General features: G+C 32.4%; 2 protein-coding genes and 1 long non-coding RNA gene across 9 annotated transcripts; 2 read left to right on the top strand and 1 right to left on the bottom strand.

The window, feature by feature from the left end:
- Nucleotides 1-1,306: 1,306 nt before the first annotated feature.
- Nucleotides 1,307-12,548, top strand: LOC111695056 (uncharacterized). Its single transcript, XM_023464217.1, has 13 exons — nucleotides 1,307-1,593; nucleotides 2,358-2,435; nucleotides 2,573-2,610; nucleotides 3,050-3,133; nucleotides 4,920-4,993; nucleotides 5,125-5,173; nucleotides 5,233-5,320; nucleotides 5,751-5,948; nucleotides 9,868-9,990; nucleotides 10,091-10,217; nucleotides 11,206-11,286; nucleotides 12,051-12,100; nucleotides 12,366-12,548. The coding sequence occupies exons 1-13, from the start codon at nucleotides 1,575-1,577 to the stop codon at nucleotides 12,455-12,457; spliced, it is 1,101 nt and encodes a 366-aa protein (XP_023319985.1). The 5' UTR covers nucleotides 1,307-1,574; the 3' UTR covers nucleotides 12,458-12,548.
- Nucleotides 12,534-23,129, bottom strand: LOC111695055 (uncharacterized). 7 transcript variants are annotated; one of them, XM_023464210.1, is made up of 16 exons: nucleotides 23,069-23,129; nucleotides 21,925-22,497; nucleotides 21,792-21,845; nucleotides 20,194-20,294; nucleotides 19,823-19,880; nucleotides 19,455-19,568; nucleotides 19,068-19,153; nucleotides 18,560-18,638; nucleotides 18,135-18,312; nucleotides 17,418-17,473; nucleotides 15,684-15,916; nucleotides 15,494-15,557; nucleotides 14,314-14,415; nucleotides 13,504-13,856; nucleotides 13,200-13,328; nucleotides 12,534-13,019 (listed from the first exon to the last, which is right to left on the bottom strand). In XM_023464210.1, the coding sequence occupies exons 2-16, from the start codon at nucleotides 21,967-21,969 to the stop codon at nucleotides 12,821-12,823; spliced, it is 1,851 nt and encodes a 616-aa protein (XP_023319978.1). In that variant the 5' UTR covers nucleotides 21,970-22,497; nucleotides 23,069-23,129; the 3' UTR covers nucleotides 12,534-12,820. The 7 variants fall into 7 exon arrangements, with proteins under 7 accessions (XP_023319978.1, XP_023319979.1, XP_023319977.1 ...); XM_023464211.1 differs by having other exon boundaries at nucleotides 21,925-21,980; nucleotides 23,069-23,083; XM_023464209.1 differs by having other exon boundaries at nucleotides 21,925-23,123.
- Nucleotides 19,526-20,715, top strand: LOC111695057 (uncharacterized). The gene is made up of 3 exons (XR_002763770.1): nucleotides 19,526-19,618; nucleotides 19,802-19,838; nucleotides 20,524-20,715. It is a non-coding gene; the product is annotated as an uncharacterized LOC111695057 (long non-coding RNA).
- Nucleotides 23,130-26,600: the final 3,471 nt, after the last annotated feature.

The following is a 26,600-nucleotide window of genomic DNA, read 5'->3' as shown; positions in this document are numbered from 1 at the left end:
ATTCATTTTTCTTTGCAACATAATGGTGTAAACTTTTGATATTTCAACTTATATTTTATTATGTAACAGACTATAACTGGGTTCACATGACGGGCTGGTACGAGTTTGGGCTTCTGCCGCTGGGTTTTTGTGAACGAAAAACCCCTAATATTGAAAAGACGGCATCTATTGTTCTATCTGTGTTGTTATTAATCTATGAATATAATATTGAAAACTAATGGTAACAACTTATTCTCAAAACTAGACCCTAGTCCAGTCTAGAGAAACCAAGCAGTCCGATACAAACAATTAATTAATTACCACAGAAAAGGGTTTACAACAAACCATTACGTTTTTATGATTAAATATAAGAATTAAAAAGGGCACCACTCGTGTATTCTACTTTTCTAATTTTCCCCCAACTAAATTATTTTGAGTTTGTCCTTGAGGTTAAATCAATTAACAAAACCAAAATTGGCGTCAGAATTTTATTTTATTAATGAGGGTTGACTTTAAAGTAATTGAACGCTGCAAATACACTTTAAAAGGACTTAACAGTCCTCCACACCCAACAAATTTTTAAATGAGTTATAAATTGTAAAAAGTATATTCGTCGGAATAATTTAAAAATTCCTTATCTTTAATTTTGAAAAAGATTATATGTGTTACATATTTATGCATATTTTTTAAAAATTTTAGCTATGCAGAGCTGGGAACTTTAGAATGGGATACCTTTAGTCCCGAGTGCTTAATCCGAATATCCAATGTGGACACTTTTGATTTCTTGCTTAATCCACTCTTTTTTTGGATATAGTACAGATAAATCAAAAAACGGTTTATCAAAATTAGAGAGTCCCTCCCGTTTCTGTATATATTAATCTTAAATGGCGCGCAAAATTTCAAATTTCCCGGCTTCTGATACGCGACTCTGATTGGTTCAATTTTATACACTTTTCAGGATACAAGTAAAAGATTAGGTTAGTCTCGAAATTAAGAAAAAGAGAGGATCAAGCATTGATCTCGATATCCACCATTCTAAAGTTCCCAGCTCTGATAAAATATTTTTTAAAGGAAATAACCGGCAAGAAGGATAATAAAATAATGAGAATTTATTTGATAACAAGAAGATGTTTCACGTTGTATAACTGCTAAGAGAACAAACCCGTTCTTCAAAATATCACGAGGCCGAATAATCTTGGGCAACAAGAAAGTTTTTTTTTACAATTATTTAATATGTAAAACTAATTACACTGAAGAAAAAATGTTAGACAAATTCTTCTATTTACTTATGTCAAGTTTAAGAATAGGTTGAGGTTTAGGTTATCTTCTGTAAAGGATATTTTAGATTTGTTCAATCATCAACTTTTCTTAAAAACAGTAGGGCCAAAAAAAACTATACCAAGGTAGACATATTAGTATTTATTTTAGACTATCAACATAATTTCACGGGACTCCCCAATTAAGGTGTTAAATGTAAGATTCACAACGGTACCCTTTCATCAGACAAAGGTTTAACCAGTCCGTTTTGAATCCAGCATGAAATTCTTAAATATATATTTTAAACTGCAGCTCAGATAAGAAAAATTACAGAAAAGATGAATCTTAGAGGTGCAGGTAACCGTAAGAATATTATCATAAATGGGAAAAATATCCCGTCTTCGTTTATTCTTTTAATCTTTTGTTATAACTGCAGATATATATATATATATAATGGGTAAACCCTTCATAGACACTTTCCTGTATACGCCCCTGCGTAACTGTTAAAACTTTAAAAAGCTGCGTTAATGATTTTGAGTTCATAGCAAAACAGATTTTTTAGTTCCTCGTGTCCTAAAGATAATAATTAAGATTTCTTGTTTTAGTTCCATGTGTTCTAGAGATAATAATCAAGATTGCTTGTTTTAGTTCCACGTGTCCTAAAGATAATAATTAAGATTGCTTGTTTTAGTTACACGTGTTCTAGAGATAATAATCAAGATTGCTTGTTTTAGTTCCACGTGTTCTAGAGATAATAATCAAGATTGCTTGTTTTAGTTCCACGTATTTTAGAGATAATAATGAAGATTACTTGTTTTAGTTCCACGTGTACTAGAGATAATAATCAAGATTGCTTGTTTTAGTTCCACGTGTTCTAGAGATAATAATCAAGATTGCTTGTTTTAGTTCCACGTATTTTAGAGATAATAATGAAGATTACTTGTTTTAGTTCCACGTGTACTAGAGATAATAATCAAGATTGCTTGTTTTAGTTCCACGTGTTCTAGAGATAATAATCAAGATTGCTTGTTTTAGTTCCACGTGTGCTAAAGATAATAACCAAGATTGCTTGTTTTAGTTTCACGTGTTTTAGAGATAATAATCAAGATTGCTTGTTTTAGTTCCACGTGTCCTAGAGATAATAATCAAGATTGCTTGTTATGCTGCTTTCCTGTATTTTCTCATCAAAGCACTCTTAGGCAAAAGCCATTTATCAAGAACAATTTAATTTAAGTTTTAATTTATTGCGTAAGATAAATAGCTTTTGAGTGATATAAAAATAAGATTATATTCAGGTTTTTTTATTTGAACTTTACTAATAAAATGGTCTGGTTAGACTTCATACAGCGTCCTACCAACAAAATTCTAATTCTGGAATGAAACCCATTTTTATTAAATATCAATTTGATGTAAACTACAGGGTTATCCAAAAAGGATGAGACTTTAAATACGACCTAAAACTCTTTGCATATTGTGATTTAAAGGTTGAATGTTTTTTTGCTTATAAAGTCTTTGAGTGTTATATTAAATGATTTGGCAGAGAAAGAAACCATTTCTTTCAGCTGCAGAGAACAGTGTAAATACATTTTCAACAGTCGTCTCTGAATTCTCATCCTTTTTGGGTAACCCTCTATATTAATGACTAGGAATTCCTTATAAAGTAATTTAAAAATGTCTAATGTTCAGTAATCTTTGGAGGATTTTTGAATATTCACTTTTTACAACCTAAATATTCCTAAATAGGTTAACTGTCTTCATTCAATGTTCAAAAACAGTCTGTTTACAAACTGGGTTATATATATACTATGGCCAGGCTCCGCCATTGTTCCAGGACTATCCTCAGATTGCAGTTTGTGATCTAGATAAGAACCTGACCAGCTTCAAGAAACCTACTAAGGCACAATCATGATTAAACTTTCCAATATTCTTTACTTGTTTGTTTGTATACAATTCACGTTATAACAGCTGAATTGATCGGCCCAAATTTTGTGTGGGACCTAACATGACTCATGGAAGGTTTATGGATGGCCAGAAAAAATCTTTGCTTTTCAAACATTTACAAAATTTGGCAAAACTCCGAAAAATAAATCGGAAATTTTTTTTTCTTGTTTTATAAATATAATGGACAAAGAGAAAATGCTCTCAGATAGAGCTGCAGACTGTAACAAACTTTAATTTGAAACAATTGCTGAACCACGTAAAGTTTCCCCAAAGTTAATTCACAGAGTAGTTTTCCAGAAAGAAAGAAAGCGATTAATAAACTTCGAGACATGGTTTTTAGACTTATACATTGTAGGCTACAATTTGGCAAAAATTCTAAACTTTATAGAAAAGGTTTCATCTATAAAAAAAGTCAAAACGGGATCACCCTTACTAAGGAAATGTAGAAATTTAATGGTTCTTTAGTTTTAAAATAGATATCTCTGTAGAATTCAGAAAAATGTCATTTTCCGATTTTTTCATCGTTATTTATTTATTTTGAAAACTCTTCTTTTGCTTTGATATAAACAAATGCCCTTGACGAAAAAATTGTACATTATTAAGTTTGCAAAAAAAGTAATGTTCAAAACTTCTCAATCTAAAAACTTGGCCCAGTTTTGATATTTGAGCGGCAAACTTCTAGAACTTTTTAAAAATTGTGTTAAAATATTTGAAATGAAAATAGCCTTAATATCGTCTTAAGATGGTGGTATTTTTTATTACCCCGTAAAATATATAAGAAATTTTTATTGTAAAGCGATAAAAATGTCAAGGACTTAATTATGATTATCAAGGCCTTCACAGAAAACCTACCATAATAAAACATTTTTAAGAATTGTTGATTCATTGATTAATTTAAATAACAGAAAGGACACTAGATTATTATTCTACTTAGTTTAGTTAGAAACAATAGTCCAAAATATCACGAAATATCGCGAACTGAAATTTTCTAATCCCTAAATCATTTCAACCTGATGGTGTAAGTCTTTGATATTTCAATGGAATTCATATTTTCTGTTACCATGGTTTGCAAAGATATAGGATTAAAAAATAAGAGTTTGTGGCAAAGATTTAATTCGTATATGTGGATAGAAGTTACAAAAGAATTAAATTTTATTAATTTTAGTTGTTTTCACATATCAAGTATCACTCCTGTAGCTGTATGCCGAGTTCATTAGCGCCTGATCCAATCAGGGTTCAGTCATGTGTTGTCTATTCTGAACCAATAGAAATATTATGGCGGTAACTCCTATCTTTCTATCTATCTCATTATCCAATCAGAGTTATGAATCCTTCAATTGGCGCTATCAGTAAATGGAAATATTTACTTCTACTGAAACTATAGTGATATAGCTGAGTTCTTATTACCTGTGCGGATTCTTTACTGTCTGTTTTCTTATACTCTTGATTCCTGCTAATTTTAAACTTGTTAATTCGATTCCTTTTCAAAATTATGAAATAAGTCATTAAAAGATTACATTCAATGCAGAAGACTCAATTTAGTCTGTGATCGTTAAACTTTAAGAGATTCATGTCGTCTTTACAGTCTCATCTTTAGTAACTGTGCACCTTATTTAGAAGACATTTGATATTATTCTATCAGATAATCCATTAGGTAGCAAAGATATAGGAATTAGAAAATTAGAGTTTTAGATAAGTGATCAATTCCTTAGTTAAAATCGTGATTTTTACTGATACTCAAGGAAGCTATGAAACTAGAGTTAAATAATCTTTTATCATTCATAAAAGTGTCATACAAAATGAAAAATGGGACCAAGTAAGAACATTTTTGAATTTTAATTAAATTTTTTGTTATTTGTTTTCTTCTCAAAATATATTTTTGTTATTTGTTTTCTTCTCAAAATATATTTTTTTCATTTGTTTTCTTCTCAAAATATATTTTTGCAGGAAAACAACTGATGTTACAGCTATGGTAGACGTGGACAATGTTCTTGTTGTAAGATTTTTTTATATATAAATAAATATGTTTATGAAATAATTTATATAAATATAAAGGAGAATGTATACTGTCCTGTGTTTTCTATTCCTCAAATACCTCTGGATCCAAAGATTTATGACCCACTAAGCTTAACATTAGAACTTGGTAAGTAGGTAAGTCAGTAAGTAATCAAGTAAGTAAGTAAGCAAGTAAGTAAGCAAGTAAGTAAGTTAGTAAGACAGTAAACAAGTAAGTAAGTAAGTAAGTAAGTAAGTAAGTAAGTAAGTAAGTTAGTAAGTAAGTAAGTAATTAGTAAAGCAAATTAAAAAGTAAGTAAGTAAGTAAGTAAGTAAGTAAGTAAGTAAGTAAGTTAGTAAGTAAGTAAGTAATTAGTAAAGCAAATTAAAAAGTAAGTAAGTAATTAATTAATTAATTAATTAATTAATTAAGTGAGTAAGTAATTAAGTGCGTAAGTAAGTAAATAAGTAAGTAAGTAAGTAAGTAAGAAAGGTAGTGAGTAAGTAAGTAAGTAGGATACATTTTCTCTTTATTACTAATTAAAAAATAAAAAAATTATCCAATTTCTATTTTTTAGTGAAGAAAACGTTAGTCCCTGATGAAATCTACATTTACATTTATGAAAAAGAAAAGTTTTTGCTTCATTCGAATGAAAATGAGATAAGTCCTTTGATCTACATGAATACAATCACAGCTCTGGTCTCCAACCTGGAGATGAGCAAGATTACTGCAGTACCTAGAGATCGCACCCTCTCAACATTTCAGACACTTTTAGGTAAACATATATATAGGTAAACATATATTAGAATTGGAATTTTATTTAAAAAGTTCCCGAGTTTATTCCGATACAGCCCGGAAATATATAGCTAGTTTAGGTAAACATATATTGGAATTGGAATTTTATTTTAAAAGTTCCCGAGTTTATTCCGATACAGCCCGGAAATATATAGCTAGTTTAGGTAAACATATATTGGAATTGGAATTTTATTTAAAAAGTTCCCGAGTTTATTCCGATACAGCCCGGAAATATATAGCTAGTTTAGAGTCTTTGTGGCGGAGAACCAAAAACGATCGTTTTTAAGGGACTGTAAGGGAGTGTAAGCATAATTTAAGGGACTGTAAGCATAATTTAAGGGAGTGTAAGCATAATTTAAGGGACTGTAAGCATTGTAAGCATAATTTAAGGGACTGTAAGCGTAATTTCAAGTAATTCTCCATGCAAAGATGGCAATACCTGATTTACAACCGTACCATTAAAAGCCTTGTCTGATCAAGAATGAATTAGATCTCAATGTTTGTGTTTCTTTCAACACTTTATTTTCATCGGCGGGTTCTTCGTGAAAATAAATTGCGCGCACATCTTTCAGTTCCTTCAACACGTTTGTTTTTGGAACGTTTTTGGTTCACTTTTAGCATATATTTGCTGTAATGATCGAAATTGACATAGTGTCATAAGAACAAATGTTTATAATTCAAAAACATTTGATTTTCTAATTTTGATCAGCCATTAAACTTCCCTGGGGTCGCGTAAATTACCACAAAAAAACAGTTGGCCTTATGATCGAAAGCTTTATTTGGGGAGTTTTGTTAATCTTTATCGCTGGATCTCGTTATCCGATGAGGGCACTTTGATTTTGAGAATCAAATTTTTTATCTATTAATTAAAGATATCCAGGCAGGACATGACCACCACGGGATTTCGAATAAGAATTAGATACTAATCCGTAAATCTGAATATGATGGCGATCCATGTTGGATCCCGAGATCAACACAAAACTTCTGATTGGTTTAGACGTTGTGAGGTTTATGGGACACTAACACACAAACTATCAGACAGACAAATATACATACTTACAAATAAGAAACCTCACCGTACCTACTTCATGAAACACAGCGTATGAGGATGTAAATCTCTTTTTTGATAAAATTATTAATTGAATATATATATATATATAAGTAAAGTGAAGTTTGTACGCGTCTGCAACCAATGGAAAATTTCCAACCAGGTTATATCTATAGATTGGTTTGAAATACTGGATTTGATATAGTATCGTAATACCCTTCTATAAAGAAAAAAATACTTTCTAATACGCTACAATGCATGGGCTGAGAATTTCACCATTTATTCTTCTCATGAAAAAGAAGTCTTGGATCATGCTAGAAAATTATACTTATCCCAAAAAGAAGAACCATGGGTCAACAAGAATGATTTGTTTTTTGATGTTCCAATGGGATGTTTTAATGGAGCAGAGGCGATGTGACCTGGTTGGACTATATCTGCTAAGCAAACTGGAGAATCTAATTGATCACACTCATGTTGGACTCTACAGGGATGATTGGTTGGCAGTTGTAAATCTGTCTGGAGTACAGATCAGGAAGGCTCAGGAAGCAGATGTTCAAATTATTCAAGTCTCTGGATCTTTTAGTAACCATTGATGTCAACATTACTGCTACAGATTTTCTGGACTTATACTTAGACCTTAGAGAAAACGTCTTGTAAACCCTAGAGGAAGGAAAATATCTCATTACTATACATTTATTCTGATTCCAACCACTCACAGTTACCAGATATGATTTCTAAACGCATTTCAGACATTTCTTGCTCCACGTAAGTCTTTGAGAAAGAAGTTACAGTATACAATGAGGCTTAACTTAAAGCTGGATACAGATCTAAGACAGAGAGTACAACAAGAAGAAGAACAGATCTAGAAATATTTGGTTCAAGGAGTCATACATTGCCCCTTGGAAGGGAGATGCTTAATAAAGTCTTGTGAACCATACCCCCTAATGTAACCCTGTTGTAAAGGTCGTCTCCGATAGACTGTACCTCCGTTGAACCCTCCGTCCACCCGCCAAACCAAACATTGCCAAGGATTTTGCATAAATATAAACAATAACCTCATGGAGCTAATAAAACTTAGAGTGCATTAAAAGAACTCATTTAAACATAATTTTCAGTGAATTATTCACAAATAAACAGTGAAATTACTTTAACCAGATAAATATTCATTTCAGAAGAATTGAATTGCTTTAGACTTCAGTTCAAACAACTTTTCGGCCTAACACAGTTTTCTAGATTGTAAGTTCCATATACCTAATTCACAACAGTATTTTTTTAAACCTTTTTTTTTATTTTATCAGTTCACAACAGTGCCTTTAAACACTTTATTCATCGATTCACAACAGCATTAAAATATGATCCCAAATCCTGCTAAACCTACTAAACCTAAAATCTCTAATCCTGCTAAACCTACAAACCTTCAACTGTTTAATCTTTATTAACAATTATTATTTATATGCATGTACGCCAATAACAATTTGTATTTTGTAGGAAACCTCGTTACTGAAATATACTTTTCAAGAAGTTGTTCTCATCTATGTGTGTCTGGTAGAAAAGAGTGTTTTCCTTGCCAACTCGCCTTATTTCCCTCTTTCGAGTATTATTCCTTTTGTTCAGCTCACAAGTCTATTGTTTATAGTTGCAGAAGTGATCTCTGCAAATATTATTTGCATGTAATACAATTTGATTTTTAAACTGTTAAATAAACTCTCTATAATCTATTTATTCATAATCTCAACCCTTTAACTTTATCCATAATACCTTCTTATCAACAAGGTCAAGTACTGGTTTAAGTTTAGACTATATTTTGGAACAAAAGTCTCAAACTATAGTTGAGTAGAGCAGGTCCGTATATAACCTTTAAATATCTGCACAGTGAGAAACAACAACATCTGCTGGTCTAACCCCTCTACATCAACATCTGCTGACCTTAACCCCTCTACAACAACATCTGCTGGCCTTAACCCCTCTACAACAACATCTGCTGACCTTAACCTCTCTACAACAACATCTGCTGTCCTTAACCCCTCTACAACAACATCTGCTGGCCTTAACCCCTCTACAACAACATCTGCTGAAAAAGAGAAATGAGCTGTTGGGAACCTGCCCCAAAAGAAAAAAATTCTCACTCATCGATAACCTGATATTATTTTTTTTAAACTAGGCTTTAAGGGCCGGCGCTTCGCGTTCAATTATGAACATTTTCCCTCTGTACTTTGTACAATGTACATACATTGTAAAACAAAAACAAAAAAATCGCGTACTTTATAAAAAAAAGATTCAAGGATTTTCAAAATCGAATTTTGTTGGAGGCCAATTTCTGAATTTTTAATCATCCAAACATTCCCTGGGGTCACGTGATGCCCCACACAAAATTTGGGCCCGATCAGTTCAGCGGTTTAGGCTTTTATTGGATACAAACAGACAGATAGATAAAGAGACAGTAAACTAGGCTTTTAGGGCACTTCGCTCCTATCTTCTTTTCAATTGTGAACATTTTCATTTTCTCTTTGTATACATTGTAAAACAAAAACAAAAAAAAGTTCGCGGATTTTATAAAAAAAATTTCGTGGATTTTCAAAATTTAATGAAAATAGAATTTTGTTGGAGGCAAAGTTTTGAAATTTTGATTATCCATAAACCTTCCCTGGGGTCATGTGAGGTCCCACACAAAGTGCAATCCAGGAACCTAATTTAAAAAGTCTGCAAGTTTAAATTATTTTCAGTCAGAATTAATCTACTGATAATTGCGGCAAGGCATGAAACATCATGTTTAGTAAGATCCTATTTATTAAAATGTTTTAATTTGATTCTTAAAATATATCTATTTATATCTATATATATTGTTTTATAGGTTTGACTATCAGTCCTGACTGCGACCCCAGCACCACAAGGGAGTATGATGATGAAATGTACAGTTTCATTTTTAAACAAATAGAGAATATATATAGCTGCAACGTTTTTCAAGATAGCTTAAGTAAGTTTATATCTAATTTGATTTTTTTACACCCAGTATTAAAATAAAAATATTATTTATTGAGATCTAAGAAAACAAAGAAATTTGATTTTTCCCCCAGGTCCTTTGAGAAATTGCACTCCAGGAGAACTAGTAACATTCTCTGAGACAGGACCGTCCAATTCTGATGTTGTAACCCAGGATCCAAATCTTCTCCTACCCTGCACCTCAACCATCTACTATTTTAGGCTAATATAACATTCTTCAATATGTTTTTAAGTTGTAGTTTTTTAACAATCAAAATGTGTTTTAAAAAACTTTCAAATTCTCTTGCTGGCTCTAGACAAATAAAATTGGGAAAATACAGATTATGTTGAATTCCTGATAAGGGAATGTAATGATACTATGGCTTTTACAGCGCGAAGCCCAATATATTAAATCTTTATATAATAAAACAAGACATTCGTATATATGTTGCCTATAGCCGGTCAAACGGCAGGACCGATTGGGCTGAAATTTTTTGTGGACACTCATGGGTGGTGGGGGGTGTTATAGACTTTAAAAAAATCAAAAAATTTTTCTTTAAATTTTTTTTCCACGTGCAACGCAATGTACTCGTTGTCTAGGTTTACAATAACTTGGCCAGGGAAGCATAAAATACAAAAAAAAACTTTGAAAACATGAACTTAAGAATTATGATAGACGATAAATATTTAATTCTTTTAAAAAAGAAACATTTTGAATTAACAGACTCCATTGTTAGTATTTTTAACGACGAATATTTATAAAAAAATTATCATTTACTCCCAGAAAAATTAGAATCTAATAGATTTTAGACTGACTTAAATAAAGATATTCGTTCTTAAAGTGTGTCAAAAAAAACTGATATGTTTCGGAGCCATTTCCGGTTGGAAAGCAACTAAAATGCAAGCAATTTAATGATTATACAAAATCCTCTTCTGAAAAACCTTCCGAATTTCAAGTTTAAATTATAAAAAGTACAGTGAGAACCAGAAAACTATAGAATAGGAGGACGACAATAAAACAATAATTTATTGTATTTGATGTTGTTACAAAGCAAATACTTATAAAAACAATTTATTTAATCAATTATTAAATGAAATTGGTCTGTTTCCACTGGACAATTTCTGTGTTTATTGGAATAGTTAGTCATAAATTTAGTCTGAAAGTCGTCTTCCTATTCCACAGTTTTATAATACTGAATGTTGTTTAAAGTGGAGTTGAGAGTGGGTTTGGTGCCGAGAACACGACAACAATTCCTTCATTCAGCATAGTTTTCCCTCGGCATATTAATAGGTTAGTTTAATCGGGGATATATGGTTCATCGGGACTATAAGGTTCATCTGGTTCATCGGGACTATAGCTATAGTTTAATTGGACTATAGGGTTAATCGGGACTATTCTTCCTTCATTCAGCATAGTTTTCCCTCGGCATATTAACAGGTTAATTTAATCGGGGATGTAGGATTCATCGGGACTATTGGGTTCTTCGGGACCATAGGATTAATTGGGACTATAGGGTTCATCGGGACGAACATGTTTATCGGGACCAAATGGTTCATCGGGATCACAGGGTTGAATGGCACCAACTTCTACATTCAGTATAGTTTTCCTTGGCATATTTGAAGGTAATTTTAATTAGGGATATAGGGTTCATCGGGACTGTAAGGTTCATCGGGATAATAGGGTTCATCGAGACTATAGGGTTCATTGGGATTTAGGATTCATCGGGATTATAGGGTTCGTTGGGACAATAGGATTAATCGGGGCTATAGGGTTTCTTATAGGGTTCAAAGGAACTATAGTATTAATCGAGGCTGTATGCAGTTTATAGAGGAATTAGGGTTAATCTGGACTACAGAGTTCAATGGGGCTAAAGAGCTGACTAGTTAATGTTCAACTCTTTTAAAATCCAAACTTTTTTTCAGTTGCAAAAGATCCAATTAAGCTGACCCTCTTTTTTATCTTCCGATAACTTTTAATCCCAAACGTTAAAACTAATCCAATAATAATACCGACACTGGGATATATTTTTAGTTTAGTTATTTATTTAATTGCAGTCAAACTGAAGAGGTCAAAATCTTGTTCCTGGATTTTCTGGTTAACGTAGGTAAGAACTAACCACTTACCTTGAATCTTAATTTTCCAAATTTTCATTTTTTGTTGTATTATCAATTAAGAATAAGAAAGACTCAATTCTTAGTGAAATAGATTAGTAATATATACAAGAATTTGTAAAAATAAAACAAAATACACTAACGGTTGAATTTTGTCTTATGCCTTGAATAATGTATTTTAATTGTATAAATTTCATCAAAAAATAAACAAGTTTATATATGTCTCATCTTTGTGGGTAACCCTGTATTTTGATATAGGTGGATTCCTGGGTCTATTTGTTGGAAAGTGTGTGTTAGATCTAGGATTCATCATTTCTAACTTGGCTAAATGGATCTTGCAGAAGAAATAAACAGCACAAAAGCAAACAAAAATGTTGACCTCATTCAAAACATGTTACATTTACAATATTGAAAGTATAGAATAAATTCTGGACATTTTTACTTTATTTCAAAGATTTATAAGTTATGCTCTATGATAGAGGACAAAATGTTGTTGTTCTACTTTAGCTAAAATTTAGATTTCTTTGTAAAATTTATTCTCGTCTTCATTTTGCTCTAATTTGCCCGTCCTACGAGGAAAAGGTTTGCAAAGGTGCAATATTAATATTGATAAAGAAATTGTATTTATAAAGAGTGTGTTCTCCAGTGCCAGTCGGAGTCTGGATCTTCTGGTTCTCTTATCTCCGTCCTTCTCTTAATCTTGTTCTCCAATGCTACTCGGAGTCTGGATTCTCGACTGGTTCTTTATCTGTGTCCTTCTCCTTCTCTTCATCTTCATCTTCATCTTCATCTTCCTTCTCTCCAGTCTGTTGTCCAGCTAGGTCTTCTTCTTCTTCTACTTCATCTAGATCCTGTTCTTCATGTTCTCCTTGTTCTGATTGCACTTTCTTGTCGTTATCAAACGAATCGTCCCTGAATCAAAATGAATGATATAATAATATTCAAAGATTTCCAGAACTGCGTTTTATACAAAATAAAATATTAAAAGATAATTTTACTCATAGAAATATAATTATATGAATATACGAAATCTATATATCTAATGAGAACATTTAGAATTATAATCTGCACATCGTTTTGTTATAACCCAACCTTCTGTTTAAAAGTTCATCTTTCATATACTTAAGTGCAAAAAGTTTGGCAGTTGAGGTCCAGGGTTTAGGTTTAGTTTTCTCCGGATATTCGGGTTCATCCCTCTCCTCCTTCAGGAACACACTAAAGCTTTAAATTTTTTTAAAAATTTTAAAAAGAAAAGAAATTTTAACAATGAAAAATCATCGTCATTCAGATAAAGTTTTTTTTTAGTATTGAATTGTAAATCAATGAAGGCATTTTCTAATTTAAGAGTAAATCAAAGTAACATGGACAATCCCTTTAAAACATGATAAAGTTTGACCTGTCAGAATGGTTTGAGGAACACTCAAGACTCTGCTCAGAGTTTACATCTGTTCTCTCGGAGTTCTGTTGCGAAGTAGGTTTTGGTTTAGTTTTCCTTCTCCGTCCTGCTCCTGCAGGCTTTACTCTGCTATTGGATATTTCTGGTTTTCCAGTTCTCTCAACAGCACTGGGAACATACTTCTTCTCCGGATCAGGTTCAGGGACAGATTTCTTCTTTCGTGGCATTGGAGACCGTTTATTTCTCCTGGTTCTTACTTGGACAGGTGGAGCAGGTTCAAGTTCAATTATGGGTTCACGGCTTGTCTCATCAGGCATATAGGACAAAACACCCCGATCTGATGGCAGTCTTGACTGAGATAAAATATATAGCTAATATAAACCAAGATTAAATAAACTGTAGACATATTTGAAAGTAACTAAAAAAGGTCGGTAAAATTCAAAATATTATATATAAAATTGTTAAACCATGTAGGACTATAGAATATTAGGGATCTGTGTTGATTTCACACTTTATGATAACAGCGAATACTCAAGTTTTTCGTTAATGTAAACACTGTTTTAAAGACACACGGAGTTCTCCGAAATTTATGGTCAGTCCAAAAAAGTTCAAAAGTATCGTTGTAAACAGGACTTTCTGCTGTTTTCTCTTTGCATGTAGGGTCGCTAAAAATAGCACTACAGACCCTTTAGTTAGTTTTTTAAAGAATAATACTGAAAAGTATTTAGGGAACATGTTTGATATATCAATATACAATTAGAAAACTTATGCATAACATTGAATAAAAAATTAAATGCTTAAATATTTTCCCTTGGATCGTATATCCGATGATCTACTTCTAGATTTCTCCGTACTTCTTACTTCGTCTCTTCCCGTCTTACTACTATGTCGATCTACATGACACAAATACGCCTGAAACAGTAGACAATTTTTTCTACAGTTTGCCTAGCTTCAAATACCTCTAATTACCTGAATTATTCTAGGTACAAGCTTATGGCATCCTAATAATTTCAGTGATACTCTATTTTTATTGGTAATTGTTTATAAGTTTCGGGTATGTACTCAGTGATAATATATTCTTACCTAATCAGCTCTTGGTATTTATCTATAAAATTTGGATTTTTAATCATTGATAATCTATTGTTACCTAATAAGTTTTTGTGTAGTTATCTATAAGTTTCGGGTATATAATCGGTGATAATCTATTGGTACCCAATCAGCTTTTGGTAGTTATCTATAAGTATATTATCAGTGATAGTCTATTGTTACCCAATCAGCTTTTGGTTTATTTAGACATCATCTCTAAGAACTTTATTAATCCCGAATAACTTATGTCACCGTTTGATAACTATACATGATAATTCATTTCTGAAGAAGATCAAGAATAACCTTCAGATCATGCAAACTGCGTAATTTTCAAAGTTTTAATTAGTCCTTGGAATTTCATCCTTTGTCGGTAGCTCTGCACCTGAATACCCTGTAAACTGTAATCTCGAGGCACGTGATTTTCTCTAAGTACCTGATCTTTCCTAGGTACCTGATCTTCTCTAGGTATCTGATATTCTCTAGGTACCAGATTATCTTTAGGTACTTTGTCTTCTCTAGATATCTTATCCTCTATAGGTACCTTATCTTCTCTAGGTAACTGATTTTCTCTATGTACCTGATTTTCTCTAAGTATCTGATTTTCTCTAGGTAACTGATTTTCTCTATGTACCTAATTTTCTCTAAGTTTCTGATCTTGTCTAGGTACCTAATTTTCCCAAGGTATCTGATTTTCTCTAGGTGCCTCATTTTCTCTAGGTACCTGATCTTCCCTAGGTATCTAGGATTATCTTTGGGTACCTGATCTTCTCTAGGTTCCTGATCTTCTCTGGGTACCTGATTTTCTCTATGTTCTTGATTTCATATAGGTAACTGATCTTTTCGAGGTACCTGATTTTCTCTGTATACCCGATCTTCTCTAGGTTCCTAAGTTTCTCTATTGTACCTGAGTTGCTCTTCTTCTTGCTCCGTCCTCTTCCATATTATTGATAAGGTTTAATGCAGTCGACCTGAAATGAAAACATTTTTCAATAATTTCCGATTATATCTAAACCTTTATAGCATGAAAGTATGTTCTTGTGAACACACTTTTTATTCAATAATTATTACAATAAAAACCTAAAGTTTTTAAACACCTGTTACTGTCTCCACTCTCAGTCTCTAGAGCCAGGAACAAATCTTCTTCCTTAATATATCCTCCTCCATCCTTCCCCTTGCTTTGCCACCTTTCCTTCTCCTTGTTCCTCTCTTTGCTCGGTTTTCTTATACCGGACCTTGAACCGTTCTGTGGTCTAGACTCTTCTCCATGTCCGCTCTCAACCACATCCTCTCCGCCCCGAGCAGAAAGCAGGGCTCGCACTTTTCCAATCTGTAAAAGTAGCACTTTTCAATTATGAATTAATTTCCAGCCTAAAGATAGAACTTTACTAAATATACTGATCTATATTAGGCGGCTAAAACTCAATTTTTAAAGCAACAAATTATTTTTTTTAGTTATGGAAGACGTTTAGCGTAGTAAACGTATAAACTAGGTTCTCCAGTATAGAGATATATTGTATCTCATCCGGAGTATGTAAACTAGGTTCTCCAGTATAGAGATATATTGTATCTCATCCGGAGTATGTAAACTAGGTTCTCCAGTATATATATATTGTACCTGATCGGGAGTATATAAACTAGATTCTCCAGTATAGAAATATATTGTACATGATCTGGAGTATATAAACTAGGTTCTGCAGTATAGATATATTGTACATGATCCGTAGTATATAAACTAGGTTCTCCAGTATAGATATATTGTACCTGATCCGGAGTATATAAACTAGGTTCTCTACAATAGAAATATATTGTACATGATCCGGAGTATATAAACTAGGTTCTCCAGTATATATATATATAAAGATTTATTCACACACAAAGATATAAATACATATATAAATGGTGTAGTTTAAATTTGTTTAAATAAATTTTTTTTGAAAATACAGGTTTCCAAAAGAAAAGAGAGAAAATATGCAAAATTATGCACGAATAGAAAAAATAGATTTTTACTCACTACATAACATATTTATTATTTCAGTTATTACGTAATCATCGAATCCTTCAACATATAAATTATTCATTCTTGTATTTAAAAGTTCTTGTAAAACCGGAACTTTCCATTCATGTTCCAATGGGACATCAAAATATTTCATTTGTTTCTTAACTAACATTTTTCTAAGATCCGAAGGATTTACAGAACAATCATTTGCAATAGAAAATAAATTTCTGCCAAGAACTGTGTTGAGGTCATTTTTACATAAATTAGAAAGAAATCTAATGCAAAGCTTAGAACTTGCTTCAATAGTCTCATAGAAAGACACACATCTGCTAGCTAACATAGTTTTTACATGTAAACATTGAAATACTTTCAATCAAGTTCCTATGCGTATCTCTAGGTACATTAAAAAGAATTCTAAAAGCAGTATTCCATGCTGTATACAATTTTGAAACACATTGGGAATTCAAGTCCCAATTACTAGTTCCATAAAAACTACAACAGTAAATATTATACAGTTTCAAAATAACATCAGGACTGTTAAAATAAAATTCTTGGTTAAGGGAATGAATTTTTAAAATGAAAATAGCTCGTTTTTTATTGCAATCTATTTATTGCATTATATATCTATATACATGATCTAGAGTAAATAAACTAGGTTCTCTATAATAGAGATATATTGTACCTGATTCGGAGTATATAAACTAGGTTTTCCAGTATAGAAATGTATTGTACATGATCTAGAGTAAATAAACTAGGTTCTCTATAATAGAGATATATTGTACCTGAACCGGAGTATATAAACTAGATTCTCTATAATAGAGATATATTTTACCTGATCCGGAGTATATAAACTAGGTTCTCCTTTCTCTTGACACGGAATCACTTCAGCTAAAGACAAATTAAACAAAAGCTAAAGATATTACTCTGCCAAAAGATATTATCAAAATTATTTGAAGAACTATTTAAATAATTTTTCTGTGCAGCATAATTCACGAAATATTTCCAGTGACCTCCATTTATTTACAAAGTGGTTGTCCAATCCACAACAGTATCCTCAAAAGCTCTGTATGATCAAGAATCGTGGTTTCACTCTGAACGTGATTTCTTTTACAGAACAATGGAGGATGTTAGGTACTTTCCCAAGAGTATTTTCATTAATTGCAGCTTCCCAAGTCTGTAGCCACAGCGCTCGCCCACCCTGGCCCATCCTAGCAAGAGCTCTCGGCCCTCTTTGCAGCCCGAGGCGTCTTCGAAGGCCAAAATTAATCTTTAATATACGTTTGGGAAATTACTTGGGAAGTCGCTCTTGGGAAAAGGCCTTTGGGAAAGTACCTAACACCCAATGGAGTATTTTGTAAGAAATAAATTCTTTTTATTTCAGAAAAACGACGATATTTTCCACATGGATTCGATAAAGATTAGAAGGGTACGTTGTGAATCGGGCACGCCCCACGTACCTTAAACGGAGGATCACTTAAAATCTTAACGAAAGTCCTTTTAATCCTTTTTTCTCGAGGCATAATCAGTTCTAGAGAATAATAAGCTGGACCTGTAACTGCCCAGTGATCTGATATTCTCTCTCCAATCCTTGCAGCGCTGAACTCTGTTATCTTTATATTCTCTTTGGTGAACAGGAAACTAGATCTGAGTTCCTTCCTTTCTCCGGGTATAGGTCGGTTAGAGTAGAGAACCGGGAGAAAATCAGGATACCTCCAGAACTGTATGATCTTTACAGTAAACACACTTTATATTATTTTTATACAATTAACAGTCGTTAAATAAAAGGATTAGAAATTGTTGAAAAGTGTTAATTATTGTTTCTTATAAATAATTAATAATTTTTCTAAAAAATAAAAACCAATTTTAATAAATACAAAGAGTTTTGGACAAGTTTGCAACTGTAGAAATTTCAAAATCGACATAATCACTTGGTGTATAGCTGACAATAGAAATATTTCTAATAAAATTTGAAACCTTGATATCAATATTGAACAGTCCTCCAATCAATATTCTTAGTTTCAAATTGTTCAAAGTTCTGAAGGCTGTGAAGAATCTAGAAAGAAAATTACATTTTATTGACTTTCACATTTCAAAAATGTAAATATGTGAATCTTAAGTCGACAGAATATAACAATATAACAAAACAATTTTTTCCTAACCAATGAATTGAGTCAAAAACTCTCATTTTCTTATCCCTATATCTTTACATCCCAATGGCGTAGACCTTAGATTTTTTTCAAATTACGAATTATTTAAGATTAAAAGATCTAAGTTTGCAATATCTACGGTCTACGCCATTGGGTTATAAAGATATAGGGCTGGGAAAATCGAAGCTAGTGGAAGGGCCTCAATTCCTTTATGGAACCGTCCAAGACAGCGCTAGAATGCATCTGGCTGAAGTGCCTGATGCGGATTAGTTTTAGAATGATTGATTAGATCTCTCTATCAAGTGGGGTCGGATGATCCAATAAATTGAACTAACCTGAGAGCAGTTTCAAAAACACATAATCTATCACGAGCTGTGTTCCGGTAGGTTAAACCAGACCAGGAGACAAGGCTTAAACTAGCCTAGACACAGGTATCAATCTTTATCCGTCAATAAGAGAACTAACCCGCTCACCTAGGAGCGGAAGCTAACAGAATTGACTCAGGATTGGCTCAAGAGTCAAGATGACCTATTGCAGAAGAGGACAACAAGTTTTACGAGTAATGAAGTCAGTCAAACTCAAGTATTGATTAATGAAGTGAATCAAACTCAATTATTGAGTAATGAACTCAGTCAAACTCAAGTGTTGAGAAATAAAAAATTTATAATCAAACTAGCAACTATTAATTTGACGGAAAAGTTTGGTATGATAAGATTTGATTCCTCAGTACTGTTCTGAGCCCAGAGATGAACCATGGTTGATGAAGAGCAGAGGGTTTGTGGAAACATTGTTGATATCTTGCTCAGATCCGAACTTGTACCAGTAAACTCATCCTTCTGGAATATTCAAACAAGTAATGAAACAGGGATTGTCAAAGTCAACAAAGGTATTGAGCCAATCTTTGAGCCAGATTGCGTAAACTTTTGATATTTCTAATTTAGATTATTTAATCTAACAGAATTGACAGTTGGAAATATCCAAGGCTTCCGACATTGTGTTGCAAAGATAAAGGGAGCTTTTAGGCGTAGCAAAGACTCAATTCCTTCTAAATGAATTATTTAAATTTCAGAATTAGAGAAGTTGTTCTAACCTTCCACGCTATGCAGGTGTTTGGTATATTTTCAACATCTGGTGAAGTGGTGAATTTTCTAAAAATATAGTTTAAAATCGTTAATGGTTTGCCCCAAGGTGGAAATGGAGAAATCCAACGAAGTTCTTTAAAATTTATTAATCCAGGTTTATCGGTCTGGTCCGTCTTTGAACCCTTACAGCTTCTTCGGTTTTATTTACATACAGGAACTAAAACAGATTGTTAATATACTGTGTATGGGAATGAGATTCTTAATGAATGGCAAAAAAATCATAAATCACCCCCGCTCCGACCTCCCCCCCCCACCCTCCTCCTCAACTTAATTTAATGAATGATAAAGACTGATTTCCATTTTTCAGTTCAATACGTACCTTTGAAATTTTCCTTCAAACTTCTTGAATATAAGATAATCCAAACTATCTTCTGTTATACAACATTGGATAGTCAGCACTGATGCTTTAGCAGTCTTTACCTTTAAAATATATAGGATATATTTGTTGTACGAGCTGTACAATACAGAAGAAATTGAACATAATGTGTGTATATTCTCTCTCCCCCCGCTCCTTACTGTACTGCAGGGACCCTGGAGTACAATAAGGAGCACTTTTATAAGTTTTTTAGCGATAGTAAATACAGGTAAATTCAAAAACCATTACCCTCTAAAGAGAAACATTCAAATTTATATTTATTTTATTATTTAGAATCACTGATAGAGGTTAGAGTGGGCGTTCCTCTCTTCCCCTCCTCCCCTTCATACTTCGACTCTCTGCGTATACTGAGAGCCTGGAGTATAGAAGCAAGCCAGAGATGTCGACCTGGCAAACCTCCTTGGAAAGGTCGTAATAATTTATCTCTGTCATTTCATATTGAAATAAATGATTTGTACAACTTTATTTCACAGTCGTATTTTCTATCAGTGAATGCACTGAATAATTCTGGTTACAAAAAATATAAAGGTTTTTACGTATAGAGAAGATAATCCTCTTTAAACAAAATCTGGTCTATACGATAATATTTATACCTCGTCTATAAAATTTATGAAAAAAAATGAAAAGAAAAATTTAAGAATTTTGAGGGAAAAAAAACAAATCTAAAACAATGGTGTTTTGAAAAGTATGTTTTAAGTCCCTTGAGGGTTTGAGCTCCAATCTAAGGTATATGTATACAAGGATTAGGAAACTCGTTTCCTGAAATGAATGATATGGCAGTCTAGAACAGACCTAGAGCTTGAGCTTAAAAACTTAATAGAATTTGTCATATTTTTACATTTAAGAAATGTTCAGGTTTTTTGTCCAGCCTTGTTTCAATTTGTTTTTCCGAAATTTGTACGGACATCAGTTTTTTTAAGATCACAAAGAAAATTAAGTGTATCTCGAAAAAATCGACCGTGCACTTAACAAAGGAATTGAGTATTTGCCACAACCTCAACCACATTTTTCTAATTTCTATATCTCTGCAACCAGTGGGTTTAACCCTTTGATATTTCAAACTTAGATTATTTGATCAAACAGAATTAATAGTTTGAACTATCTAAGGTCTATGACATTGGGTTGCCAAGATATAGGGATAAAAATATTTGAGTTTGTGGCAAAAACTCAGTTCCTTTGGGAGAAAATTTGTTTTCTTTGTTGTCGTACAGTGTATATTTACTGTTTAGAGTATGTACACTGTAAATGAGTTTACCTATCAACCTGGGTTAATAGCTTAGGTTAGTTACATACTAACCTGAGCTGCCACATTGACTGTACAGTGTACACTGTACATATGTATGCATACTAACCTAAGATGCTATACTGGCTGTACAGTGTACATTTTACATGTGTGTAACTGTGTACGTACTTACTAACCTGAGCTGCCACATTGACTGTGCAGTGTACACTGTACATATGTATGCATGCATACTAACCTAAGCTTCTACACTGGCTGTACAGTGTACATTGTACATGTGTGTAACTGTGTACATACTAACCTGAGCTGCTACACTTGCGGCTACAGATAAACTCTCCTCTAGCTGTGAACTTACCTAGAAGAAGAAAAATAAAAAAAATGGGAAAATAACATTGAGCTGAAAGCTTAAATCTTGAATTATAACTATTCTGTACCTTTAAACAAGTTAAATCAAGGTTCAAAACGATGGTTTTCTCCATTTTTTACACTTCTGCAAAAATACATGTTTTTAGTTTTTATTTTTCTGTCGTCCTTAACTTTTTTTTTCCTAGGAAAGGTTTAGCAATCCTAATAAAATTGTAAAGTTAGAAGAATATTCTAGACAGAACTCTTAATATTAATATGTTTAAGTTGACTGCAGTATTATTGATAAATGTTGATAAATATCTCAGGTTGATATAATTACTGAGACTCATGATTAATCCTTAGGGAGTCCTAAAAAACTGTGTGACTGTGCAAAACTAATTGGGCTCTCTAATTTTAGGCCCAAATTAACGTGTTTGCATTTAATTTGTAATCGAGTTAGCTTTTTAGATATCTAGTTTTATTTTTTAACTTAATTTCAATACTGATAAATATATATATAGTCAGTAAACATCTGTAAACAACAGATAGTTTTTTTTCCTTTCCCTACAAAGTATTTGTAGACACAAAACTACGGACGGATGGTTTGATGGCTCCTCTACTCTACAAACACATAGTTGCAAATGAATCAATTTATTTCAAACCTGCAAAATACAGTTTTAGTAAAAATAAAATGTTGGTATTAAATTGTTTTAAATGTTTAATTGGGAAACTTCCTAGTTGAGTGTGTCAGGGGTAATAAAGGAGTGATTTGAGATTGTAGGATGTGATTGGATCAGTCTAAACATTTGGATGTTACTTCTGAAAATAAAAACCCGGTTGTTTGAGTAAAATTGCTATGGATTGCAGAATTATTCACGGATTTTAAGATTTAAGTATTCACCAGTTAAAACGTTTTACTATTCAATGTTTTCCTTTGTCAGGATAATGCCGGAGTATATTCTTTGGTTTGGACTGGTCCAAAATAAGGGAAAGGGTAGTAAAGACAACATTATGCAGGATAGAAGTGGGAGGAAGATTTATATGCAACAACATTATTTAGAAGCTATTTTGTATTTGCAATCAAAACAAAAAAATGCTTTTCAATATTTCCTTTTGTTAAACCATTAATAAATGTATTACTGCACATTTTTTTATCAAAAAGGATGTATGTTAAAGCAGCTCAAGCATGAAAATGTCCTTCTTAAAATGTCCTAAATATGTCGGAAAAATTACCCTGCAGCAAGGTGGCCTAAAAGTACAGACAGCTTCTCCTAAAACTTGCAACATTTTATCTGTAATTTCGATTTGCCTCCTTATTGTTATTTTTTTGCTGTAAGACAAATAAGGGAAAAAGATGAGTTATTCTCAAAAAAATAATTAACATATAAAGAAGAATCCTGTTAGGTTGTGTACCATGGACTATGATCTTGGTTATTTTTCTCTAGCTGCTGCGAGGAAAAGATAGCTGTAGACGAAGCTGTATTCTGAAGCACTGTCCAAGATGAACTTACAAGAATCAAGAATTCTTTTGTTGAAAATTTCCACTCCTTGCCTAACCTTTTTTATCCCATTTGTCATTATTAATGCAAAATTTTGACAATGGTTCCACAAAATTTTTAAATCTCGCTTACCAGTGACTTTTATTTTTCCACCCTGTAAGAAAATATTTAAGAGATATGAACACTGGATGAAAAAGCTGCGTCATCAATCCACATTCCGCAAGTTAACTTGTCAAGGAAATTTGACACCTCTGGATGAATCCGTTATATATAGGGAGAAAAAAAGCAAAACTATGTGTCAAAATGAATTTTTCCCTTGTCTACAAGGAATTAAAATGCGTAAATCTAAAAGAAAGGTACAGAAAACAGATGTATGATCAGCTAAAAAGAAGATACAACAGTCAGAGAAAAAATTCACTGCTCTTTTTAAAATTTTGTTAAAAAATTTAAATTAAAAAATATATCAGTTAAAAATTTAAAAATGTGCTGGCCACTCTTTTGGGAAAAAGAAGGAGAAGTGCCACTGAGCTGGGCTAGCTACACTCGCTACGCCATAAGAATGTAAAAAATACCAAAAATACGTTATGTAATGTCGTCTTCCACATTAAGAAATTTTACTGAATATACTGTTAAATATAGGGAGGCTAGGTATCCTAGGTAGAATATAAAGAAGATGTAAGAGTAGAATATAGGGTAGATGTAAGAGTAGGATTTACAGAAGATATAAGAGTAGGATATAGTGGAGATGTAAGGGTAGGATATAAAGGATATGTAAGAGTAGGATATAGAGGAGATGTAAGAGTAGGATGAGGAGATGTAAGAGCAGGATATAAAGGAGATGTACCAGGATATATAGAAGATGTAAGAGTAGGATATAGAGGAGATGTAAGAGCAGGATATAGAGGAGATGTAAGAGTAGGTTATAGAGGAGATGTAAGAGTAGGATATATAGAAGATGTAAGAGTAGGATATAGAGGAGATGTAAGAGCAGGACATAGAGGAGATGTAAGAGTAGGATATAGAGGAGATGTAAGAGTAGGATATATAGAGAAGATGTAAGAAAAGGATATGGAGGAGATGTAAGAGTAGGATATATAGAGAAGATGTAAAATGTAGTTGAGGATAGGATAAAGGGTAAAAAGGTAGTAAATAGAATATTTTTAATCGAATAATCGAAATCGTATTTGGAGTCGCGTCGTAAATATCAATAATCAATAAAGACAACTTTCAATTTCAATTTTGATTTCTACCAATCTTTTTAAACAGAACAGACACATAAACATGTAAACAAAGAGATGTTTTTAAATAATAGCATCTTTTTGTGTACTTGTAAACTTGTATTGTATTGTGAAAAATTATTTCTCGATATCAAATCATTATTTAAAAAAGGTCGTCTTCATTGTATTGATATAAAAATCACAGACCATTGTAGTTATACTACAGTGCCAGAGTTATCAGAATGTAAAAACGGCAATATCTTCCATATGAATGGTACTATTCAGGGAATCGGACCAAGCCATCTTTGAATAAAGGATCATTTGAAATTACGGTTTACTCAAGCATCATGCAATAACATTTTCGTTGTATTCATGGATTTCTTTCAAAACATATTTTAAACCCTGCTATTGTAATTTGAATAATTTGGGAGCTCTCAAGACTGTAATTGATACTCAATTATGGTTCGTTTAAGCTTTGAACTATTTTTTAGAGTTTAGACTAATTTAAAAAATACTAAACCAGTTTGTAAGAAAACTAAAAAAATCGTGTCTAAGTTGATAAAGTTGTGATTAAGGAATTTAATCTCAAGACTAAACTTATAATTCGCGGCTTCTGAACAGACAGTAACAATGTATAAGATTTATGTCATGGATTAGTTTAGCCCTTCATATTCATGATTAATTGAGATGTTTTTTATTAATATGTAGTTGATTTAATATAAAAAATGTAATGAAATAAGTTGATTTGATATAATTCATTCCTAAATAGAGCGGAAAAATATGCAAAATAAATTTATTGATGTATATGTATTCTAACTTAATAAAGTTTAACACAATATAATAAAACTGCCATTGGCAAGTCAACATATCTTTAATTTTCTTTTTGAAGTTATTATTTAGTTATAATCCCAAAGGGACTATATAGACGCAACCCTCCAATATAAGAGGATAGTTTCCGATTCACAACGGTACCTATTAAATCTCTATATATATACAACAATTTCAGGAAAAAGTTAAAGTTTTAAATTCTCACGATTTCCTCCGTTTTCTCTGCAGCAGAATTCCAAAAACAAACAAAAAAGGCAATAAACAGAATTTTGGATTTCATGCTCAAAGTCCTCATTCTGATTCAGGCACCATTTTATCCAGCTTTGACCTAAAGGACCTTGAATGAAAAAATTACAAATTTGATTTATTTAAGAAATAAACAACACAATTCGTATCCTTTATTGTCTTGTAATTAATGATCGTATATATTAAACCTTATGGTGGTTAGTGGTGGTTGGATATGTTGTAATAGTTTGATAATGTGGACACGGGAGCGCGAACTTGAATTTAGGCCAGATGTCGGTATGACATAACGCATAAACATTATACGTATATAATGGTTTTCAGGTTTTAAGAATTAATCAAGCCTGAGGCCGAATTTAAAGAATTTGAGTCGCGGCTTAAATCCGCCAAAACCCGGTTTAAATTTGATACAATTTTAAGTGGAACCAAGCATATTTAAACCGCGGCTCAAATTCTGTAGATTCGGCCTCAGGTAGTGTCAAAAGATTTAAATATGGGCATTTGGAAAAAAAGTAAAATTAATTATGACGAATTGATGATATGATCAAGGGGTCATGCCCGACATTTCTTCAAAATTGATGAAATTTTTCTCTAAAATCGGCTTAGGGTCTGCCCAAAACTTTTGCAAAATGATCTGAGCTGAAAACTCTAGAATGGTGGATATCGAGATTAATGCTTGATCTTCTCTTTTTCTTAATCTCCAGATTAAATAATGCTTGTTCTCCTCTTTTTATATATCTCCAGATTAATTAACCGATCGGAGGCCGAATTTAAAGAATTTGAGCCGCGGCTTAAATATGATTGGTTCCACTTAAAATTGTATCAAATGTTTCAAGATTTAAGCCGGCGCATAATTTAAACCAGGTTTTGGTGGATTTAAGCCGCGACTCAAATTCTTTAAATTCGGCCTTGGGATTCAGGATATCCCGTTCTAAAGTTTGCAGCTCAGGGTTTATCTTGATAATCCCTTAAAATCCA

The sequence above is a fragment of the Eurytemora carolleeae genome, unplaced genomic scaffold (assembly GCF_000591075.1).
Source record: "Eurytemora carolleeae unplaced genomic scaffold, Eaff_2.0 scaffold191, whole genome shotgun sequence".
Taxonomy (NCBI): domain Eukaryota; kingdom Metazoa; phylum Arthropoda; class Copepoda; order Calanoida; family Temoridae; genus Eurytemora; species Eurytemora carolleeae.
Note: the sequence above shows the minus strand (reverse complement) of the source record. Positions and strands in the feature narration are given on the sequence as shown.